At 38.8% G+C, this 20522-nt stretch overlaps 1 protein-coding gene across 4 annotated transcripts in view; it reads left to right on the top strand.

Moving 5' to 3' along the window:
- Positions 1–20522, top strand: part of ulk4 (unc-51 like kinase 4) — a 110809-nt gene that overhangs the window by 18303 nt on the left and 71984 nt on the right. For all 4 annotated transcript variants that reach the window (XR_004898557.1, XM_031278304.2, XM_031278305.2 and 1 more), the window contains exons 17-18: positions 5192–5270; positions 13143–13250. Coding sequence is in view for 3 of the 4 variants with exons in the window: in XM_031278304.2 (XP_031134164.1) it covers positions 5192–5270; positions 13143–13250 (187 nt within the window). In the remaining variant the exon portion in view is untranslated. The remainder of the gene's footprint in view (positions 1–5191; positions 5271–13142; positions 13251–20522) is intronic.

Here is a 20522-nt window from a genome sequence, read left to right as displayed (position 1 = left end):
GGCCTCCTCTCTCTTCATCTGCTCCAATTCGACCTTCAGGTCTTCAGTAATGAAGTACTGCAGGTCGAGCTCTTTTTGGGTTTTTCGCAGTCTGTTGCTGATTTTTCCCAGCTGGGATTTCAGATACTCTGTTTCCCTGGGTGGGGAGGGGACACGTTCAGCAAGCTGAACTTTTAAGTCACACATCTCCCTCTGCATCAGCTTTTTGTCATGGCTCAAAGTGCTGCCCTCTCTCTGTTGTTGGAGCTGATCGAGGACATTGGCCAGCAAGTCCTCTCGGATGATCAGGTGAACTCTTCCCTCAGATTCACATTGGGTGAGCCTTGCCTCGCTGTCCTTCAGTTCACACCGTACTTGTTCTTCAAGTGAACTGAGATAGAAATTCATTTGCGGTTCAATCTCTCTGGAGTGGAATTCCATGTTTTCCAACTTCGTATTCTGCTGACCAGTGTCTTTTCTCTCGTTGCAATGTGCACCTTTGGATTGTCACAGTCAAATGACTCTCTGATACAAACTGCTGTCTGAGTGAATTTGTGTCAGAACTAAAGTTGGGTCCCAGTATTCATAGTGTGTCGTTATGACAACAACAACAACATGTATTCTTATGTTTTCAATCCAAATGGTTATTGATTCTATTCCATTCTATCTTTGATTCTATTGTTGCTATCGTATACCAGTTTGTTTATGTTTGAATATACAGTATGAATGTTATGATTTCTGATGATTCCTAAAATATGGCAAAGAAAGAACACTTTACGAAATATGGAAAGGAAAAAGATGGCTGTCTTTACACAAGAGCAGTACACCCAAGTATGCGCCAGTTGGGACGCCATTTTCTGTAACTCCAATAACCATGTGTGCTCAGCAACTACCTAATATTTAAGATGTGCATTTACCACAATAACATATATATTTTTTTACTTTTATTCAAACTGTCCAATACTTTTCATGTTGGATTTGAAAAGCCGTTTAGCCCCTGCTCATGTTTATCTTGTACATGTTAAAAGTTGTCGTAAAGGAAGTGAAATATGAAGCTATCTCTTTCCCTCGATGCTGCAACAGTGAGAATGTCCCCATTGTGGGAATAAAGGGCTTTTCACACGGGGAGCCACACTTCACCTGCGTAGTCGCGTGGATCCGCGGGATCAGTGGAAATTGTTTTAATACATATGAATTTCATTAAAAAGTTAAAAGCTTATGCTAAACTGAACTGTTGGCTTCAAAAGTTGAATAATGACAAAAGACGTAGAACATTGTGAGGTCTGAGTATATTTTTTTAACTGATAATCACTCACAAATGCAGAAATATGAAACAAATAGTACGAAAAATCTTAAAGCTCAAATGCACTACACTGCTAAAAAATCAGGAAAATTGTTAGAGTTGGAAGCTAAACTGCATTACCCAAGTGAAGAGCTAAAATACATTGTTAGAAAAGCTTGAAGCTGAACTGTAATACTGTCAAAGATGAAAGTTGAAATGAATTACCTAAAACGGCTGAAAGAAGAAATACTTTGTATTATTATCAGACACTGCATAGAACGAAAAAGCATCAATCTAGCTGATATGAGATGTGAAATATATTAGGTAAAAAGAATGGGGCTGAACAAAAGGAAAGAGAGGACAGAGAGAAGGAGAGAAGAGAGAGAGAAGACAGGAGAGAAAGAGATGAGAGCCAAAATAAAACATGAATAGCTGAATTGTTAAAGCTAAACTGGTTGAATAGCTTAAATCCGTAAGAATAAGTTGAAGTAGTGAGAATAGTTGAAAAAGTTAAATGACACCTTGATCAGGGACACATTGACTGATGTATCCCAGTGGGATTCGAACCAGGATCTCCCACATCTCCCATCTTCCCCTCATCTGTATAGATCATGAATGTTCCTTTAGCACTTATAAAGCCTGTCTTTGATCATTAATCACCACACCTGCTAATGAGTGCGAGACAGTGTGAGAGAACCGTAGGTTCTTTATATAGAAATGTAGGTGAAAGTATGGAGGGGTTGAAAATGTTGGGAGCTGAAGAAAATTTGAAGGATTTGAAGCATGATCTCATTGACTTCAATGTTAAAGAAAAGTGTTAAAAAGCTTAATATTTTAAAAAGTATAAATAGTAGAAAAAAAGTTGAAGTTCCGTCATTAGCTGAAAGAGCTGAACATTTTAAAAGTTGAATGGTTTTAATAGCTGAAGTATGCAGAAGTTACAGAGAGCCAAAAAACGTACGGAAGAGGGAATAAGAAGAAGTTTATTGCATTCCCACTAATTAGTGGGAATGCTGTTCAGCAGCATTCCAACTATTGTTATTCTGTTCTTTATTTTTCTTATATCTTATTATTCTTATTCCGTACGTTTTTTGGCTCTCCGTAACTTCTGCATACTTTCAGCTATTAAAACCATTCAACTTTTAAAATGTTACATCATTACATAATTTCACCGATAGCCCTTATCGTTTTAGCAGTCTGAAGCTTTATTTGAGAGCTTGCTCTGTGTCTTTGAATAGCTCCAGTGTGGCCAGCTGACAGTTTCAGCAGGTGACACGTCGTTAACCTGATTAAAGATCAAAGAGATCTCATCACAGACTTCAAAGGGTGTTTTCACTGGTCATACGTTACCATGACAACCCTTTCACAGACAGTTGAATTGAATACTACAGGCAGTAATATGAACATTAGTCTACATCTTTAGTGTTCCACTTCTGTCTGACTGTCTCTGTCTCTCTTTGTCTGTCTCTGTCTCTGTCTCTCTCTGTCTGTCTCTGTCTCTCTGTCTGTCTCTGCCTCTCTCTGTCTGTCTCTGTCTGTCTCTGTCTCTCTCTCTCTCTCTCTCTGTCTTTCTCTCTCTGTCTCTGTCTCTCTCTCTCTCTGTCTGTCTCTGTCTCTCTGTCTCTGTCTCTGTTTCTCCCTGTCTCTGTCTGTCTGTTTCTGTTTCTCCCTGTCTCTGTCTCTCTCTGTCTCTCTGTCTGTCTGTTTGTTTCTCTCTGTCTGTCTGTTTCTGTTTCTCCCTGTCTCTGTCTCTCTCTGTCTCTGTCTGTCTGTTTGTTTCTCTCTGTCTGTCTCTGTCTGTTTCTCCCTGTCTCTGTCTCTCTCTGTCTGTCAATGTCTCTCTGTTTGTTTCTCTCTGTCTCTCTGTCTGTCTGTTTGTTTCTCTCTGTCTGTCTCTGTCTGTTTCTGTTTCTCCCTGTCTCTGTCTCTCTCTCTGTCAATGTCTCTCTGTTTGTTTCTCTCTGTCTCGGTCTGTCTGTCTCTGTGCGTTTGTCTGTTTCTGTTTCTTGTTTTTATTCCCTCTTCCGTACGTTTTTTGGCTCTCCGTAACTTCTGCTTACGTTGAGCTATTAAAACCATTCAACTTTTAAAATGTTCAGCTCTTTCAGCTAATGACGGGACTTTTTCAATTTTTTTTCTACTATTTATACTTTTTAAAATATTAAGCTTTTTAACACTTTTTTTAACATTGAAGTCAATGAGATCATGCTTCAAATCCTTCAAATTTTCTTCCGCTCCCAACATTTTCAGCCCCTCCATACTTTCACCTACAGTTCTGAATAAAGAACCTACGGTTCTCTCACACTGTCTCGCACTCATTAACAGGTGTGGTGATTAATGATCAAAGACAGGCTTTATAAGTGCTAAAGGAACATTCATGATCTATACAGATGACAGTGTAGTGGATAGGGCACATGCCTTTGGTGTGGGAGATCATGGTTTGAATCCCACTGGGGTACATCAGTCAATGTGTCCCTGTTCAAGATCTCATTTTACTTTTTCAACTATTCTCACTACTTCAACTTATTCTTACGGATTTAAGCTATTCAACCAGTTTAGCTTTAACAATTCAGCTATTCATGTTTTATTTTGGCTCTCTTTTTCCTCTCCTCTCTTTCTCTCCTCTCTCCTCTCCTTCTCTCCTTCTCTCTGTCCTCTCTTTCCTTTTGTTCAGCCCCATTCTTTTTACCTAATATATTTCACATCTCATATCAGCTAGATTGATGCTTTTTCGTTCTATGCAGTGTCTGATAATAATACAAAGTATTTCTTCTTTCAGCCGTTTTAGGTAATTCATTTCAACTTTCATCTTTGACAGTATTACAGTTCAGCTTCAAGCTTTTCTAACAATGTATTTTAGCTCTTCACTTGGGTAATGCAGTTTAGCTTCCAACTCTAACAATTTTCCTGATTTTTTTAGCAGTGTATTGCATTTGAGCTTTAAGATTTTTCGTACTATTTGTTTCATATTTCTGCATTTGTGAGTGATTATAAGTTAGAAATATACTCAGACCTCACAATGTTCTACGTCTTTTGTCATTATTCAACTTTTGAAGCCAACAGTTCAGTTTAGCATAAGCTTTTAACTTTTTAATGAAATTCATACGTATTAAAACAATTTCCACTTTTTCAACTATTCTCACTACTTCAACTTCTTCTTACTGATTTAAGCTATTCAACCAGTTTAGCTTTAGCAATTCAGCTATTCAGCATTCCCACGCATTTTCCGCAGGAAATGCATTTTCTAGTTAAGACTTGATTACCCAAGATCCGGTTATGTTGATGTTATGATGTTATGATGTTTTACATGTTAGTGACTGAACATACTATTTTGGATAGTCCTGTGTTGATATGCAAACAGAAAATCAAAAGTTTTCACATCTAAAATGGAAGTCTCTATCTGTCTGTCGGTCTCGACAACCTTTCATCCAATCGACTTCATATTTGGCAGGTGTATTGCTAAGGACCCAAGGAAGTGCAGTGTTGAGTGTGAGCTTTTGAGATCTGCAGGACTTATTTATTAGTAGTGTGTTATTTACACACTGTGTAGTGAATTGAGAGACAACCCCTGTTAACTGTTACACCGCCGAACGGCATGCTGGGTACAGCTTACACTTCGTAGCTCGCTACAGTACATTCAAGAACAGAAGAAGAAAGAGAGACCGCTGATGTTAGATTGCAGCAAACTCAAACATTTCAAGCATCAGCAGTGTAACCTTCAGAAAAGAAAGCTTTAGTTCCCGGGAATAGCCTAGCCGTTAGCAAATGCAAATCCTCTAGCATTGCTAGGGTACGCAACTATGTCATATCAGGTATATTGCTCAGGACCCAAGGAAGCGCAGTCGAGTGTGAAGTTGTTTGGATGAGTGGTTTTGAGTGGGCACTGCACTAGTTTTTCATTAAATGAAAATTAAAAAAAATGTTTTCCAGGCGGAGCAAGGTTCTCAGAGTGATGGGTCTGCTGGCTCTGCACTGTACTGAACTGGGAGAGGACAGTCTTGTTTCTGAGGTCTGGAATGCACACACACACACACACACACACACACACACACACACACACACACACACACAGAGGTCCCATACACTACTGTTCTGTTACTATTATCATCATAACATTTATCAGGGCATCTCGATGTAACAATGAAGGCTTCTTATCTTATACCAACACGCACCCACCATAGACTGTAAACTGTAAAGACTGTCCACTTCCTCCCACTGTACAAAAGTGAGGCTAAAATATCCTGAATACGGGCGCCTCCATCTTGTAATTTAGCCAAAGTCTCCGCAGTAGTGATCGGGCGGTGGAGCCGTGGTAGCAAAGTTCCTCTCATCCCAGTTTATCGAAAAATGTATTTGTGAATGAGGAAGGAAGCTCAAGCACCTTACTATTATTGTTAGTTTTTATTTATTCGTTTATTTTTTTGCATTTTCTCTCTCTTTTCTTTATTATTTACTTATTTTTATTTTTATCTTCTGATGTTTAGTTGTTAATTGATGATTAAAAAAAAAGTCCCTCTAACCACCTGCTCAACCAATCGCAGGTCTAATCACAGTTGTCAATCATGATGTTTCACCCCGATTTTATAGCATCAAATAACTAACCCCACTAACCCTAACCCTATAAAAAACAAACGTATCAGAAAAATCAACACTTGAACAAACATCGGTATGATAAGATCTACCTAAAATGACAGAAATTTCAATTATATATAGTTTCCACTGCAAGCTCACATTTAGTGTTAATTTTCTCTGTGTTTTGAGCCTTCAGTGGCTAGTACAGGTGCAACACTGGAAAAAGCATAAAACAAATAACAATAAAAAAAGAAACCAGGTAAATGGTTATAGTCATATTAAAGTGTTCAATAGCAAGCCCTTCTGTATGGAGTTTGCATGTACTCTCTGTGTTAGCGTGGCTTTTCTCTGGGTCTTCCGGCTTCCTTCCCAGTTGTTAGGTCAATGGTTGTTGACTCTAAATTGCTCGTAGGTGTTAATGTGAATGGTTGTCTGTCTCTATCTACTGTATCTATGTGTCAGCCCTGTGATTGCCTGGCAACCTGTCCAGGGTGTACCCTGATTCTCGCCCAATGTCAGCTGGGATCCATATACACATAATATATGGATTAAAGATGGAATTTGCAAACCTTTGCAAAACATTTTGAGGACCTAAAACCTGCAGTACCAGTTTACACCATGAGGTGACAGTACAGACCAGCCGATGGACAGAAAATATGAATGCACATTTATGCATAAGAACATAAAACATAAGAACAATAAGTGCAATACTGCACACAGTATGCATAGTTTTTTTCTTATTTTACAATAAGTCCTGCTTATGTTTTTTGTAATTTTTATTATAGATATTTGTAGTTTCTGTTTGATTGTTATCTCTGCTTTTGTCCTGTTAAAGGGCATATCCCCAATAATTAAAACTTTACGCCCACCGTGAAGGGGAACTAACAAGATTTGGATGGGAATACCTGTTCTGTCCCCACTAGTACCTTATACGCTTATAGTACTAGTGGGTGCCAGCAGGTGGCATTAAAAACCTACAAGGCAAGAAGTCATTTATTAGCCTCAGAGATGAAAACACTTTCTTTCTTTCTTTCTTTCTTTCTTTCTTTCATCGCGCACACATAGTCTTGCTGGCTTTTACTAGGTTGTGCTTTGCTTATACAGTACATTATTCCGAAATGTTTGTTTTATTTTACAGTTTGATAAAATCGGTTCTAAAACCATGCTCTTTGTAATCGTACAATGAATAGTTATATGAGTTAAAATGATTACATGTAGAGTTCCCCCTTATGATAATGCTAATATGACAACTGGAAGTGGTTGTAATGCTAGTGTAACTTTTGTGGTAACTACTTATGTAGCTACAGGTCTTTATTGCTTTTCGCAGATTATTTAGTTTTACATTTTGCATTGATTTTACAGTTTATTTGTTTTTATTTACATATGCTACCGTTTTAATTGTTAACTATATAATAGTAACAATATCTCCATTGTCATAGTAATAGTAATGATGCAAGTGAAACTGCTGTACATTGTGTGTGTGTGTATATATATTTATATATATATAGATAGATAGTTTATTAGGTACACCTTGCTAAAACTAATGCAGTCGAATAGTGTATAATTTTATTGATATAACCCAACATAACAATTTTGTCTCAAGGGGCTTTCTGTACAGCATAGACCTTGATTTGTATAAGGAAAACTCTAAAACCCCTTTAATCGGGGGAAAAATGGAAGAAACCTCAGGAAGAGCAACAGATGAGGGATCCCTCCTCCAGGACGGATAGAAATTGTAAAGCCCCTTGAGGCAAATTTGTGATTTGTGTAATTGGGTTGTATAAATAAAATTGACTTGACTATTAGACTGCTTTAATTGTATCTAGGTGTAATTAACTGACAACTGAATGTACGTAGCTATCACTCTAATATCCATAATCATATTAAAGAAAGTGCTGTAAGGTAATAAGACACATTTGTCTGCACACAAGTCATAGACTTCAGATACTTTACTGAGCCCCCCCTCAACACACACACACACACACACACACACACACACACACACACACACACACACACATTCAAACCAAGCGGTGTTAAACTGAACAAAAGACCTTTTTCCTGTCTCTCTACTCGTCTTTGTCGCTTAGTTCTAAACCCACATATGCTCTCTTTCCTGTCTTTTTCTTCTCTCTTTCTCCACTTGTTCTGACAGTTTACTGCTACAGAGTCGTCATGGCAATTTACAAAATGGCCGACTGTGGCATAGCAGTGTTTTTTCGGTGCGCTTGTTGTTGAAGACAAATGGCGGAAAATTTATTTTACTACCCTCCTTACCTTCCTGCTACCCCAGCTACCGTAGGATGACAAATTGTTAAGAAAAGGATAAAGCTGTACAATTGTGCCTGTGTGTCTCAGCTCAGCAGGGGTTTTGTGTGTGTGTGTGTGTGTGTGTGTGTGTGGGGTGTTTTGTGTGTGTCTGTCTTCTGTTTTCCTATTTTTTGTGTATGCATGCAAATGGCAAATGTTCTGTTTGTGTGTATTCTCATGTTGTAGTGATGCTTACAGATGACCAATAAAACAGCACATACTTGCATTTTCACACACATTGTGTGTGTTGTCTCAGTAGGGGTTTTCCTGCTGCAGTCCTGCTGATTGCGGAGTGTCAGGGCTGGGCTTAGTTACCATGGTAACTCCGATATGCTTTGATGCCCAAAAAAAACCCCCCAAAAAACAAAATGCACATAAACACACACACACACACACACACACACACACACACACACACACACACACACACACACAGACACATGCATGTACACACTGTCTCTCTTTCCGTTTCACTATCTCCTTTCCGTCTGTCCACCTGCTGATATATCTTTCTGTCTCTCCTCAAATAGAATTAAATGAGAATAACATTTTCTGGGTTAATGTTACTAACGCAAGCTTGCTGCTTTCCTTATGTGACGTAGGGAAGCTGTGCTTAAAAACCAACTGGATATCATTTTCCTCTTTACTTATCATCACTTATAAAGTTTTCTGTGGCTTTTACAGCGGTTTAGCTGGTAAAGCTTCCACTGTGCAGGGTGGTTCATGGGAATATGGAGTCTTAAAGCATTCTAAAGGCTCACAGCAATCTTTAGGAACACACATCCAGAGGGCATTGGCTCCAGTAAGACACTACTCAAAGCGTTTGTGAATATTGCAGAGAAAGGATGAGAGTTTTGTTTAAATATCTGACAAATAATAAATTATGATTTAAAAAAACGGTAACACTTACTGTGAGGCCCAAGTCACTATAAGTGGTCATTGTTTGCTTTAAAGGAATACGCCGTTTGTTGAAATAGGATTATTAACTGTCTCCTCTATATTTATATAGGTGAGCGAATGCATTTTTGTCTCAGTGCATGCATTGTCTTAGTCCGGCAGCGCCGCCACTAGCTTAGCTTAGCATAGTGAATGGAATCCTTTGTTGCCGGTTAGCATGTCGTGAGTAAAAGTGAGCCAAAAAAACAACTAATTACTTCTTGTGGCCTGCGTATTCACAACGAGTACAAATAGCAATGCAGATTAAGACTAGACGATTTCCTAGGCAGATATTGATTTGGGACTATATTGGGTGGAAGCACAGGCGAAGCCCTGTTACATGGGCGCAGATATATCATGCAGCACCTGAAAACCCCCAACTTCCATCAACATACTGGCATGAATATTAGCTGGCTATTTTTCCTACAGTAGACAGTGAATGGTGATGAACATGGCAGATTTTGTGAGAGACGAAGAGGATGACTTCTCAGACAGTCAAGATCCAGAACCATACCTCTACTATCCAGAGTTTTCAAAAGAGGGGCTGCATGCTTTGGAAATAGAACGACAGGAGGAGGAGGTTGCGATCGCTCAACAGCCTGAGGAAGTAGTAAAGCGCCCAAGTAACAGTGCTTCGCCTGTGCTTCCACCCAATATAGTCCCAAATCAATATCTGCCTAGGAAGTCGTCTAGTCTTAATCTGCATTGCTATTTGTATTCGTTGTGAATACGCAGGCCACAAGACGTAATTAGGTTGTTTTTTTTTGTTGTTGGCTCACTTTTACTCACGACATGCTAACCGGCAACAAAGGATTCCATTCACTATGCTAAGCTAAGCTAACGGGGGCACTGATGATAAACAATTGAATGATGGACATTTCACTAATGCAATGTAAAAACTCAAAACTAGTATAGATGAATACACTTATGGTCAAACAGAATATATAGTAGTATTGTGTCATTTGGTGAAGATATTTACATCCAACTGCGCTAATCTATGTCCAACATTTCTTGAATTCGTTGTTTGATTCATTAACAGAACTGTTTAACTTAATTTGCATGTATATTTGAGCCATGTTTTGTTTTGTTTTACCATTTGACATGCATATATGCTACAGGACACATCAGAACATATATACATTTTGCAAGGGTGGATCTTTGGACAACTGAGTACAAAGCTAGCATGTAATTTTAGAAAGTTAAGCAAAGCTGGGCGCTTAAAGATAAGAGAGTTACCTCTGACTGCAATGCTGCAATACTGCTTTATATGTCAGGCTCTCTCACCTCAGCAGAGATAAGCTTTGTATAAACTGTTAAATAATGTACAGTTCCTTCTTTGTAGCATCGATAATCCGCCAACCTCTGTTTTCTTTCTTTACACATCTGTCCCAAGTGTAGACATACAGTAACTGCCCATGTGCACTATTTGTATGTGTTATATTTGTATGTGTACTATATGTGTGAGACTTCTGTGTGCTGAGTTGGGACGTCTTTTTATTCTCTGCGCCACTATATTAGTGTTGTTTATGGATGTTAATTAAGTGCATATGTTTATGTCTTTGTGTGTGCATTAATGTGCATTATTTGATCTGAGGGAGTGTTGATGCTGAGATAATGATAATGTGTTCCAGGAGGGAAAATAGTTTTGTGTGCGTGCACATGCGTTTTGTTTGCTTTTCCACTCTGGCTCGTTGCACAGGGGTGCCTTTCAGTACCCTCTGCCTCAGAGCAGCTGCATGACCTGTTTCAAACACACCCCGGAATCTCAGCTATCCACTCAGCCATTTATGTTATTAGCAGGTTTAGCTCAGGAATGGAGTGAAGAAGAAGAACGGATAGTAATAATGTGGGAAAGAGGCAGAAAGCCAAGAGCAGTTTCTTATACAGTACATACCGTATGTACCATCACAAACTCGGTTAGTAGTGAAACAACATGGTATGAGTTTTTATTTTATGTATAAATACGTTTAAATAAGGTTAACTCAAATATTGGCTTCTGTCCTAGTCTAAAAGTGTATAGGCAATAATGTTCGCACCTAATCAGGATTCTAGTGGCAAACTGATAGTATACCATGCTCATCGGTGGCTCAGCAAGAGGATACACCACGGTTCTTGGGCAGAAATAAAAGGAATGGATAAGTCTTCTGGGAAAGGGGAAGATGAACATGACAAACAGACTGTTACCACTTCTCACCCTACAATGAGAAAGAGAGACAGGAGGTGAGAGACAGTGAATGCAAGCTAATGTGAGAGAAAGATATAGGTGAGACAGAGAGAGAAGGGGGAAGAGTGAGAGATTATGTGATACATAAAAGGGCAAATCAAAATAGAGCAGGAAGAGAAAAGACAGAAGTAGAGTGAAAAACAATATAGGAAAGAGAGACAGAAAACAGAGAGAGATGGAAATAGAAAGTGTGTAGAAGAGAGAGGGAGAGATAGAGAAGTGAGGCAGAACTTGCATCAGATCACAGAGGGGGAAAGCTGGCAGTAATGCTAATGCCAGGAAGCAGCCAGCAAGCAAGGCTGTCTGCATATACTTAACTATGTGTGTGAGTGTGGTGTGCATTCCTTACAAGTGCATATGATTGCAAGAATTTGTGTACCTAGTTATGTGTGTGCACATATTTAATGCTCTGAATACACACGTTTGTGTATAAATGCATTTGTGCCTGTGTTCCTTACATGTATTTTGGTGTGTGTGTGTGTTTGTGTGTGTGTATTTTATGTGGTTTTTCTCCCTCTTTTCCAACCATTTGTTTTCCCTATTTCCATTTTCTCTGCATATCTCTTTTCTTCATTAATCTTTTTGTTTTATGCATTACCTCTTCCTCTTTCTTTTCACTGTTGTTTCATTCTTCTTTTCTCACTCTACCCCCTCCTCCTCACTCTTTAACCTTTCTGATTTTACCCTTACCTCTCTTTAGTTTTTCTAATTTTTTGGTCAGATACAGAAAAGATTCATCCCCAAGAGTTTCATTTAAAATAGTATATTCTGTATACAGAATGTCTTCAACCATTGAATCACGATGAGACTACTTTGTACCGTAGTTTGTGGTGGTTTTACTACCTTTATTGTACTGTGTTGTGTTTTTGTATGATCCTCCACTTTCAGGACAATCTGTAGCAGGACAATCACAGACATCACGAAATACACTTGAAGTTGAAAGTTTAAAATTGGCCAGTGGGATAAAACATTAAAGTTTTAAAATAGTCTGTAATTCCTGCATTAGTATTAGGTGCAAAGAAGTGAAAGGCAGTCTTCCCAAATTCAGTATTTACCTGAGTGGTAGTTAAAAAAGGCCTGAGATCTAGTTTGGTGAGCAGTGGTTTTAAATGTGAAAAGAGAGTGATAGACTGAGGCATTTTTTGCAGGAGACTCGTAAAAACGATAAAATAAAGTTGAACTGCATCATGTTGTTTTAAGGTATAGCAAGCAGCATAGGAATAATGATATCTCCATAGTCAGGCACAGACATGATTTTTAGCACAGATATTTTATCTTTAGTTTCTGTGCCAGTTGCCCCACATCCTGTTTAAAAGTGAGACTGCTATCTAGCCAAATGCCAAGGTATTTACAAGATGGCTCAATTTCAGTTCCATTAATTGTATGGAAGGTTTCAGCAAGGAGATTCAAACTGGAATTTAGAGTTTTTGAGAGTAAAACAGATTTTGTCTTGTCAGTACTCAATACTAGCTTGAGATCAGGCTCATTTTGTTCAAATTTGTCTGAAGAGCGTTAAAGGCATATTTCAATCTTATATTTGCAACCATTAATTAGATAATTTATAGGAGTTTATCTCAATTTGCCCCATTTCTCCAAATTCTGTTTTATTCTGAGACTTCATATGAAGAAATAGGCTACTACCTTTGTGAAATTATATATATACTTGAAATAGTTAAATGCTATTGACACCATCTTAGAGAGCTGTAAATAACATTTTCTTGGCATACATTTTAAATTTGATAGAGCATGAAGTCTAGTTTTTTATTATTATGATTTTTTTATTTGATTTTGCAACAATAAAATAGTGCTGATGAAATTATATCTCTTCTCTCTTTCCAGGCTGTGTCCACATTGATAGACCTGTTGAGAGATAACCTGAAGAATAATAAAATAAAACAGTTCCTGCTGCCACCACTCGGGGAGATGCTCTACCTCATCGCCTCTCAGGTAGACTGCATCACAGAAGCCAATATGAAGAGACATTTTTAAAGAGACAGAGAAACTGTAGTTGATTGATCTAAAGAAACATTTTAATGGATCCAAACACAAACTATATAAGTGAGAAATGGGTGCACATGTGCTCTTGCTTGCATACATACAAAGGGCACGGATTGCAGCCGTTCCATAGCTGGCATGAATATTCTTTTTTTTTTAGTCGACAGGCTGTGACATGTGATAAAGGTTTCTGATCAGAATTCGGATACTTCTGTTATTTGGTATAAATCTTTTATAAGTCTTATTAATGTAGTCTCTTCCGCCTGACTGTGGTTGGGAAGTTAGATGCATGAAGACAAAAAAGAAAGCGGTACCAATCATTCACTGACTCACTCTTTGTGCCAAATCTTTGGGAAAGTATCCCTGACTGTTTGACTTCTTGTTCTTAATCTAATTAGGGTATTGAATTCAGCATTTTGCCATTTCGATATAATTCATGTCTCATAGTGTGGCAGGATCAATAATGAAATATCAGACACGTGCTGTCAATATTGCTGAGGCTTTCATACATATTAGACCTGCTAATGAAATAATCAGAAACAGTCACTCAATCAATTGGTTGATTCATATTATTACATGTTATGAGAAATACAATGAATACAGTGATCCACTTGCTGCTCACCCTGCTGATAAATGACAACCTCCAACGTAATATCATGACTTTGCGTAAACCTACACGCCACAAGTGGCGTGTTATCTGTACGCATTTTGAGCTATACGCGTGTATGTCTACGCTGTATACAGTCTACGGCAGTCTGCAACATCACAGCGTAAACATACACGCCACTTTCTAAAGCCATGTGGCGTGTTATCGTGAGGCTAGGGTTGGGTTCAGGAAAAGAAGAACCGATTGGGTTTCAGAAACGTGACACGCCGCGCGGGTTGGGTTTAGGAAAAGAAGAACCAGTTGGGTTTAGGAAAAGAAGAACGGGGTTGGGTTTAGGAAAAGAAGAACCAGTTGGGTTTAGGAAAAGAAGAACGGGGTTGGGTTTAGGAAAAGAAGAACCAGTTGGGTTTAGGAAAAGCACAAATGTGGAAAGGAAACATCACACGCGGGACACAAAGGAAACATCACACGCGGGACACGATCCCTTCTCTCCTGGGTGAAAGTCATGTGTTTTACCCATCCTCCACTCCCCCCCCCAACCACCCTATGCGGATTTTCGCCCTTTCATGCTACTCGCTACAGCGTCAATTCACATGCAATCGCAAAGTAATGTAAGTCAATGGAGGCCAAACAGCATTGATAAACACACTAAAAAGCGAGTTTGCGTCTTCATAACACGCCAACAATGACATACGAATTGGCGTGTCATACCTACGCTACTTCATGAGATCAGTCTGCAACCTCAAACAGTAGTAGGATGGCAAACTAAATTTGCACACCTCTAGTTTGCTCTTAAAATAATGTGCAAACTGCACTTAAAACAAACTAACCCATAACACTGTGTTTATGTAGCATGGACCTTACACTTCTACGCTGTCAGGTTGCCCCCAAGAGACGGCTTTTAAAATATGAAAAATCATCTTTCTGTATGACTGCTTTCTTAGTTAATGACTCAAAGTGAATCAAGCACAACACTGATGCCAAATGCCCAAAAGATCAAAAGACATTTTCTTATTACTTCAGCGAGAAAGACCAATCTTGAGTGAAGTGCATGAAGCTGAGTGCTGTCCTGTCATTAGGTAATGGAGTTAAAATTTACATGCTGAGTAAATTAAATTTAAAGCGAATTGAACCCCAGCCATGAAAATTACGAGTGAAGGAGTCCTCATTTGACTTCATTAGAAAAGGTGATTCCAATTTATTTCTGGTTAACCTCGATCTAGCCAGGCAAGTCGATTAAGTGTGAGATTCTTGTTCACAAGACTGACTGATAACCTTCAAAAATCGATCGCCCCGCCTGATTACACTTATTACTCTCCTGATGCCATAGGGAATCTCATCAGTGTCCTCTAGAAGCTCTTAATAAATTGACTTCTCTGCTTCTGCAAGAGCTAGTGTTTTTCCATGGGTGACAGTGTGTTATAAAACAATAACGTTATAATTAACTGATTCCTGTACCTCCCCTTTAAAATTCAGGGTCAATTGTTGAACAGTACCTTAAAAGTGTAAATGATTGTCAGTAAGTTACAGTAAGAAAATCAAAAGCTAAATTAAAGAAAAATTAGCAAAACTTTCTTTTAAATCTTTTATATATGTCCCAGCATAATAGGGACAGTGTTGTTTTTAATGCACTGTCACAGTTTTATGGTGACAAAGTATACTTAATTTGAGTAATTCCACAATTGATGAATGGTATAATTAAGTGTAATCGAATAAATGAGAATTATATTGGTGAGTAATAAAATATGTACCTCAAGGTATTGGTAACTGTTGTAAACCATGAAATATATTTGTACCTCAGGAGTAAAAGCCAAAGCAGCGTTGTTTGACTTAATGAACCCCTAAAAGTTGAGGCCTCTCCTACTACAGAGAAACGACTGCGTACTTTTGTAACAAGAAGGCTAAACAACTGTAATGTGTTGCTCGTAGGCCTTTCCAAGTCTGTAATACAATTATAACTTGTACAGATAGTGGCAACTGAAGCACAGAATAGCTCACATACTTGTGTTGTACAGTCCCTGTGATGGCTGTTATTTTTAGAATAGATAGTAGATGCTTTTATTTTATTAGAAATATTTTCATGGACTCACCGCTTACTGTATTGTTGATAAGCTGCCAAAATGTGTCACTGGTAGAGCTCTTAAAACCACAGACAGTTATCTACTTATATGACCTACACACACACACACGCGCACACACAGGTATATATAGTCCCTAAACACTCTGGCTTGCTTTTTTTTGGTGACAATAATTTGCTGTAGTGCCTTCTAGGTTTTCTGTGTGTTAATTTAGTATAGCACTTTAAAATAAACCCAGGAATGCTCTGTGATAATTTTATCTTTCGCTCTATCGTCAAGATTAGAGAGGCCTTAGTGCAAGCTTCTTTTGTTAAGCGATGGTAGTGATTAGTTAGAGGTTAGTAGTAGCGGCTTCTTGTAAGACTAACTGCTTGTCTGCTTTGGTTTGAGGATTAGATTTAAAAAAAATCTTCAGCTGTTTGTGTTTTTCAGTCACTGACAGTTTAGTAAAATAATTGATAGCTCTAAAAAAAACAGTAATTATTTAATTTGTAAAGTTACGTCTTTTATGATTTCTTTGGTGGACTGGCAGATTGGCTGTCTGGTGGGTTTTCTGGTCGGTGTCAATGAGCAGCAGCATTGCTGCCTCTATTCTCAAGCTTAGATACACATTAGATATAACCACAGAAACATGAACTTTTATTAGACTTTGGATTAATAATAACAAACAAAACTTACAATGTTCTCAATGCTTCGGTTAACATTGAGGGACCCTCATTATGCTACCGTTGAAGTTTGGTGATATTTTGTGCCTTTTTAGTGGGATAAATAGCGATTTGTTTTTACTTTGCCTGTGCCCCGAATACTAGCGTTGTAAGCTAATCAGCGGTCCGCGCTAGCTTCTTTCAAGCTACAAACACATTTGATTAGTATGAAAACATGTCCCAGAGAGCGATTGAGTGGGTACACATTCTGTTAATAACCCCTAGGTTCGTTTTGCGCCGGAATTGTCCTTTAAGTGTCCCCAGGTAAAACCAGCCACTTTTCTCCTTTCTTCTTCTGCAGCACCAGTCAATGACAATGATTAGCTAAAGCCTTCAGTGCTGTATTTATCCTCAAGGTTAGAGATAGCCTAAAGCCTAGCACAGTAGCAATGGAATGGGGCATTGTTTTAACTAGTACAGTGCCCGTTGAAAATGTGCCTGTGTGGAAAGGCCGATTGCTTGGCCTGTGGTATTGCTGCTTGTAGAATCATCAAAACCAAATTGTACCCCAAAATTACTTACAGAAGGACCCCAAACCACTTAATACGCAACTCCACTGTATAGCTTATTACTGACTTACAGTGTAGTCTACATCTACATCAGAGGAAGACATTGTACTACTACATTTACCTGACAGAGAACATTGCAGATTCAGAATGTAATCACAAAATATCATAATGAAAATGTGGAGTAATCAGACATTAGCGTCATGTACTCATGGCAGTGCGCTACCCACCCGGCCTGTTATGAGAGCTAATCAGCACAGATCTGCGCTCATCAACCACCAGAACCGGACTGTTTGTTTGTTTGTTTGTGTGTGTGTGTGTGTGTGTGTGTGTGTGTGTGTGTGGGGCATGTTTTGTGTGTGTCTTCTGTTTTCCTATTTTTTGTGTGTGTGCATGCAAATGTTCTGTTTGTGTGTATTCTCATGTTGTAGTGATGCTTACAGATGACCAATAAAACAGCACATACTTGCATTTTCACACAATGCGTGTTGTCTCAGTAGGGGTTTTCCTGCTGCAGTCCTGCTGATTGCGGAGTGTCAGGGCTGGGCTTAGTTACCATGGTAACTCCAGTATGCTTTGATGCCCAAAAAACCCCCCCAAAAAAACAAAATGCACATAAACACACACACACACAGACACATGCATGTACACACTGTCTGTCTCTCTTTCCGTTTCACTATCTCCTTTCCGTCTGTCCACCTGCTGATATATCTTTCTGTGTCTCCTCGAATAGAATTAAATGAGAATAACATTTTCTGGGTTAATGTTACTAACGCAAGCTTGCTGCTTTCCTTATGTGACGTAGGGAAGCTGTGCTTAAAAACCAACTGGATATAATTTTCCTCTTTACTTATCATCACTTATAAAGTTTTCTGTGGCTTCAGACATTAGCGTCATGTACTCATGGCAGTGCACTACCCACCCGGCCTGTTATGAGAGCTAATCAGCACAGATCTGCGCTCATCAACCACCAGAACCGGACTGTTTGTGTGTGTGTGTGTGTGTGTGTGTGTGTGTGTGTGTGTGTGTGTGTGTGTGTGTGTGTGTGTGTGTGTGTGCAGAGAGAGAGAGAGAGAGAGAGAGAGAGAGGGTGTTTACTCGTGTCGTCGGCTTAACGGTGAAGTAGGGGATTTATGGGGTACTTTCCATAAAATCATCTCTCAATGCAAATCAAACCAGCTATTAGGCTAACTGAAATAAAACCATGCCAATCTCTAGGTATAGTGAAGGGTATGTGATGATGTGGGGCTATTTTAATTCCAAAGGCCAAGGGAACTTTATCAGGAAGCATAGTATCCTGGATCCATGAAATAACTGGCCTTTAAAAATCAAAATCTGCCTGCCTCTATGGGAATTAGGGCTGGGCAATATATCGATATATCGATATCGTGATATGAGACTAGATGTCGTCTTAGATTTTGGATATCGCAATATCATGATATGACATAAGTGTTGTCTTTTGCTGGTTTTAAAGGCTGCATTACAGTAAAGGTGATGTACTTTTCTGAACTTACCAGACTGTTCTAGCTGTTCTATTATTTGCATTTTCCCCACTTAGACATTATGTCCACATTACTGATGATTATCTAAAATCTAAGTGTGAAGATATTTTGTTAAAGCACCAATTGTCAACCCTAGAATATCGCCGCAATATCGATATCGAGGTATTTGGTCAAGAATATGATATCTGATTTTTTTCCATATCGCCCAGCCCTTAACACGGGTGTACTTACTTATGCCCCCTGTATTTTAAGGAAGAACATTTATTTATTTATGATACATTATTCATTCACAAAGAAAATTGGTGTCCTTAAGGTTGGATTTTTCCATTTTTTTTTAAATTAAGGCATTAAGATCAATTTCCAAAAGATGATTTTTTTATTCCTCTTTTTTTAGTCAACTTTAGCATGGGTTCATAAACCGATCTGTACATACATACAGTTACGTCTCGCTTTATTAGATAGATGAAAAGATAAAAATATTGGTTGAAATAATCCAAGATTTTGGAATGTAAGAAAGTGCTGGTATGACAATATACTGTATATAGAATGTTTTGTCAGGAATGAAGTACACATTTTCGTCATGATCATATTAATGAGTCAATCAACAAAAAAATACATCTATCTAATTAAAGCTGCAAGCAGTGTTGGACAGGCCCTCGCGTCTCTGGCCCATCGGGGTTACTGGCGGACGCAACCGTGCATTTGCGCGGCACTCAGACACTGCAAATTGTCACCAATGAAAAGGGAACTCCCTGCTGAGTTCAATGATACCTCACACAAGACTACCTTAAATGGGTCACCAGTTATGAAATGGGGCATAGTTTAAGCATAGGGGGCTGGCCAAACCATCAACAATGAAGAAGGAACTCTCTGCTGAGTTCAATGATACCTCACACAAGAGTCTACCTTAAACGGTTCAAATGTTATGAAAGGGGGCGTGGCCTGAGTAAATGGGGGCGGCTCAGTATCACATGTAGACCACACATAAGTTTCATGTAAATCGGATGAGGTTTGTCATATAAGGCTGATTTCCTGTTGCCAGCAGGGGGCGCTATGACCAAAAGTCAATTTTGGCATATAGATGACCTCAGGCTTGGACCCTTGTCAATCATGAGAAATTTCGGGCAGATATGACAATGTACACTCAAGTTACAACAACTTCTTCGTTCACCAATAAATGCTCAAAATGGCCGCCACGCCACTCCCACATCGTTCCACGAAAAGTTTTGCTTTTAATAACTTTTCATCATTGAGGTCTTTAGATGTCACAGACCAAATTTGAAGTTGATCGGATGAAATCTCTCAGAATAGTTCGTTAAAGTATAGCACATATAGTTTTGGGCCTACTTCCTGTTGCCACTAGGGGGCACTATGACTTTGAGTCAATTTTGTCCGGTAAATGTCCTCAGAGTTAGGCTGAATCCCATTTCTCTATCTTACCCCTACCTCTTAGCCCTTGGCCCTCGAAAAACTGATTAGCTTTCATAACAGGCCGGGTGGGTAGCGCACTGCCATGAGTCCATGACGCTAATGTCTGATTACTCCACATTTTCATTGTGATATTTTGTGATTAAATTCTGAATCTGCAACGTTCTGTCAGATAATATTTTTAGTACAATGTCTTCTTCTGATGTAGAAGTCGCCTACACTGTAAGTCAGTAGTAGGCTATACAGTGGAGTTGCATATTAAGTGGTTTGGGGTCCTTCTGTAAGTAATTTTTACAATTTGATTTTGGAGAATTCTTCAAGCAGCAATACCACAGGCCAAGCTATCGGCCCGTTCCAAACAGGCACATTTTCAACGGGCACTGTACTAGTTTTGATAAT

This window comes from Sander lucioperca, chromosome 10 (assembly GCF_008315115.2).
Source record: "Sander lucioperca isolate FBNREF2018 chromosome 10, SLUC_FBN_1.2, whole genome shotgun sequence".
Lineage (NCBI taxonomy): Eukaryota > Metazoa > Chordata > Actinopteri > Perciformes > Percidae > Sander > Sander lucioperca.
Note: the sequence above shows the minus strand (reverse complement) of the source record. Positions and strands in the feature narration are given on the sequence as shown.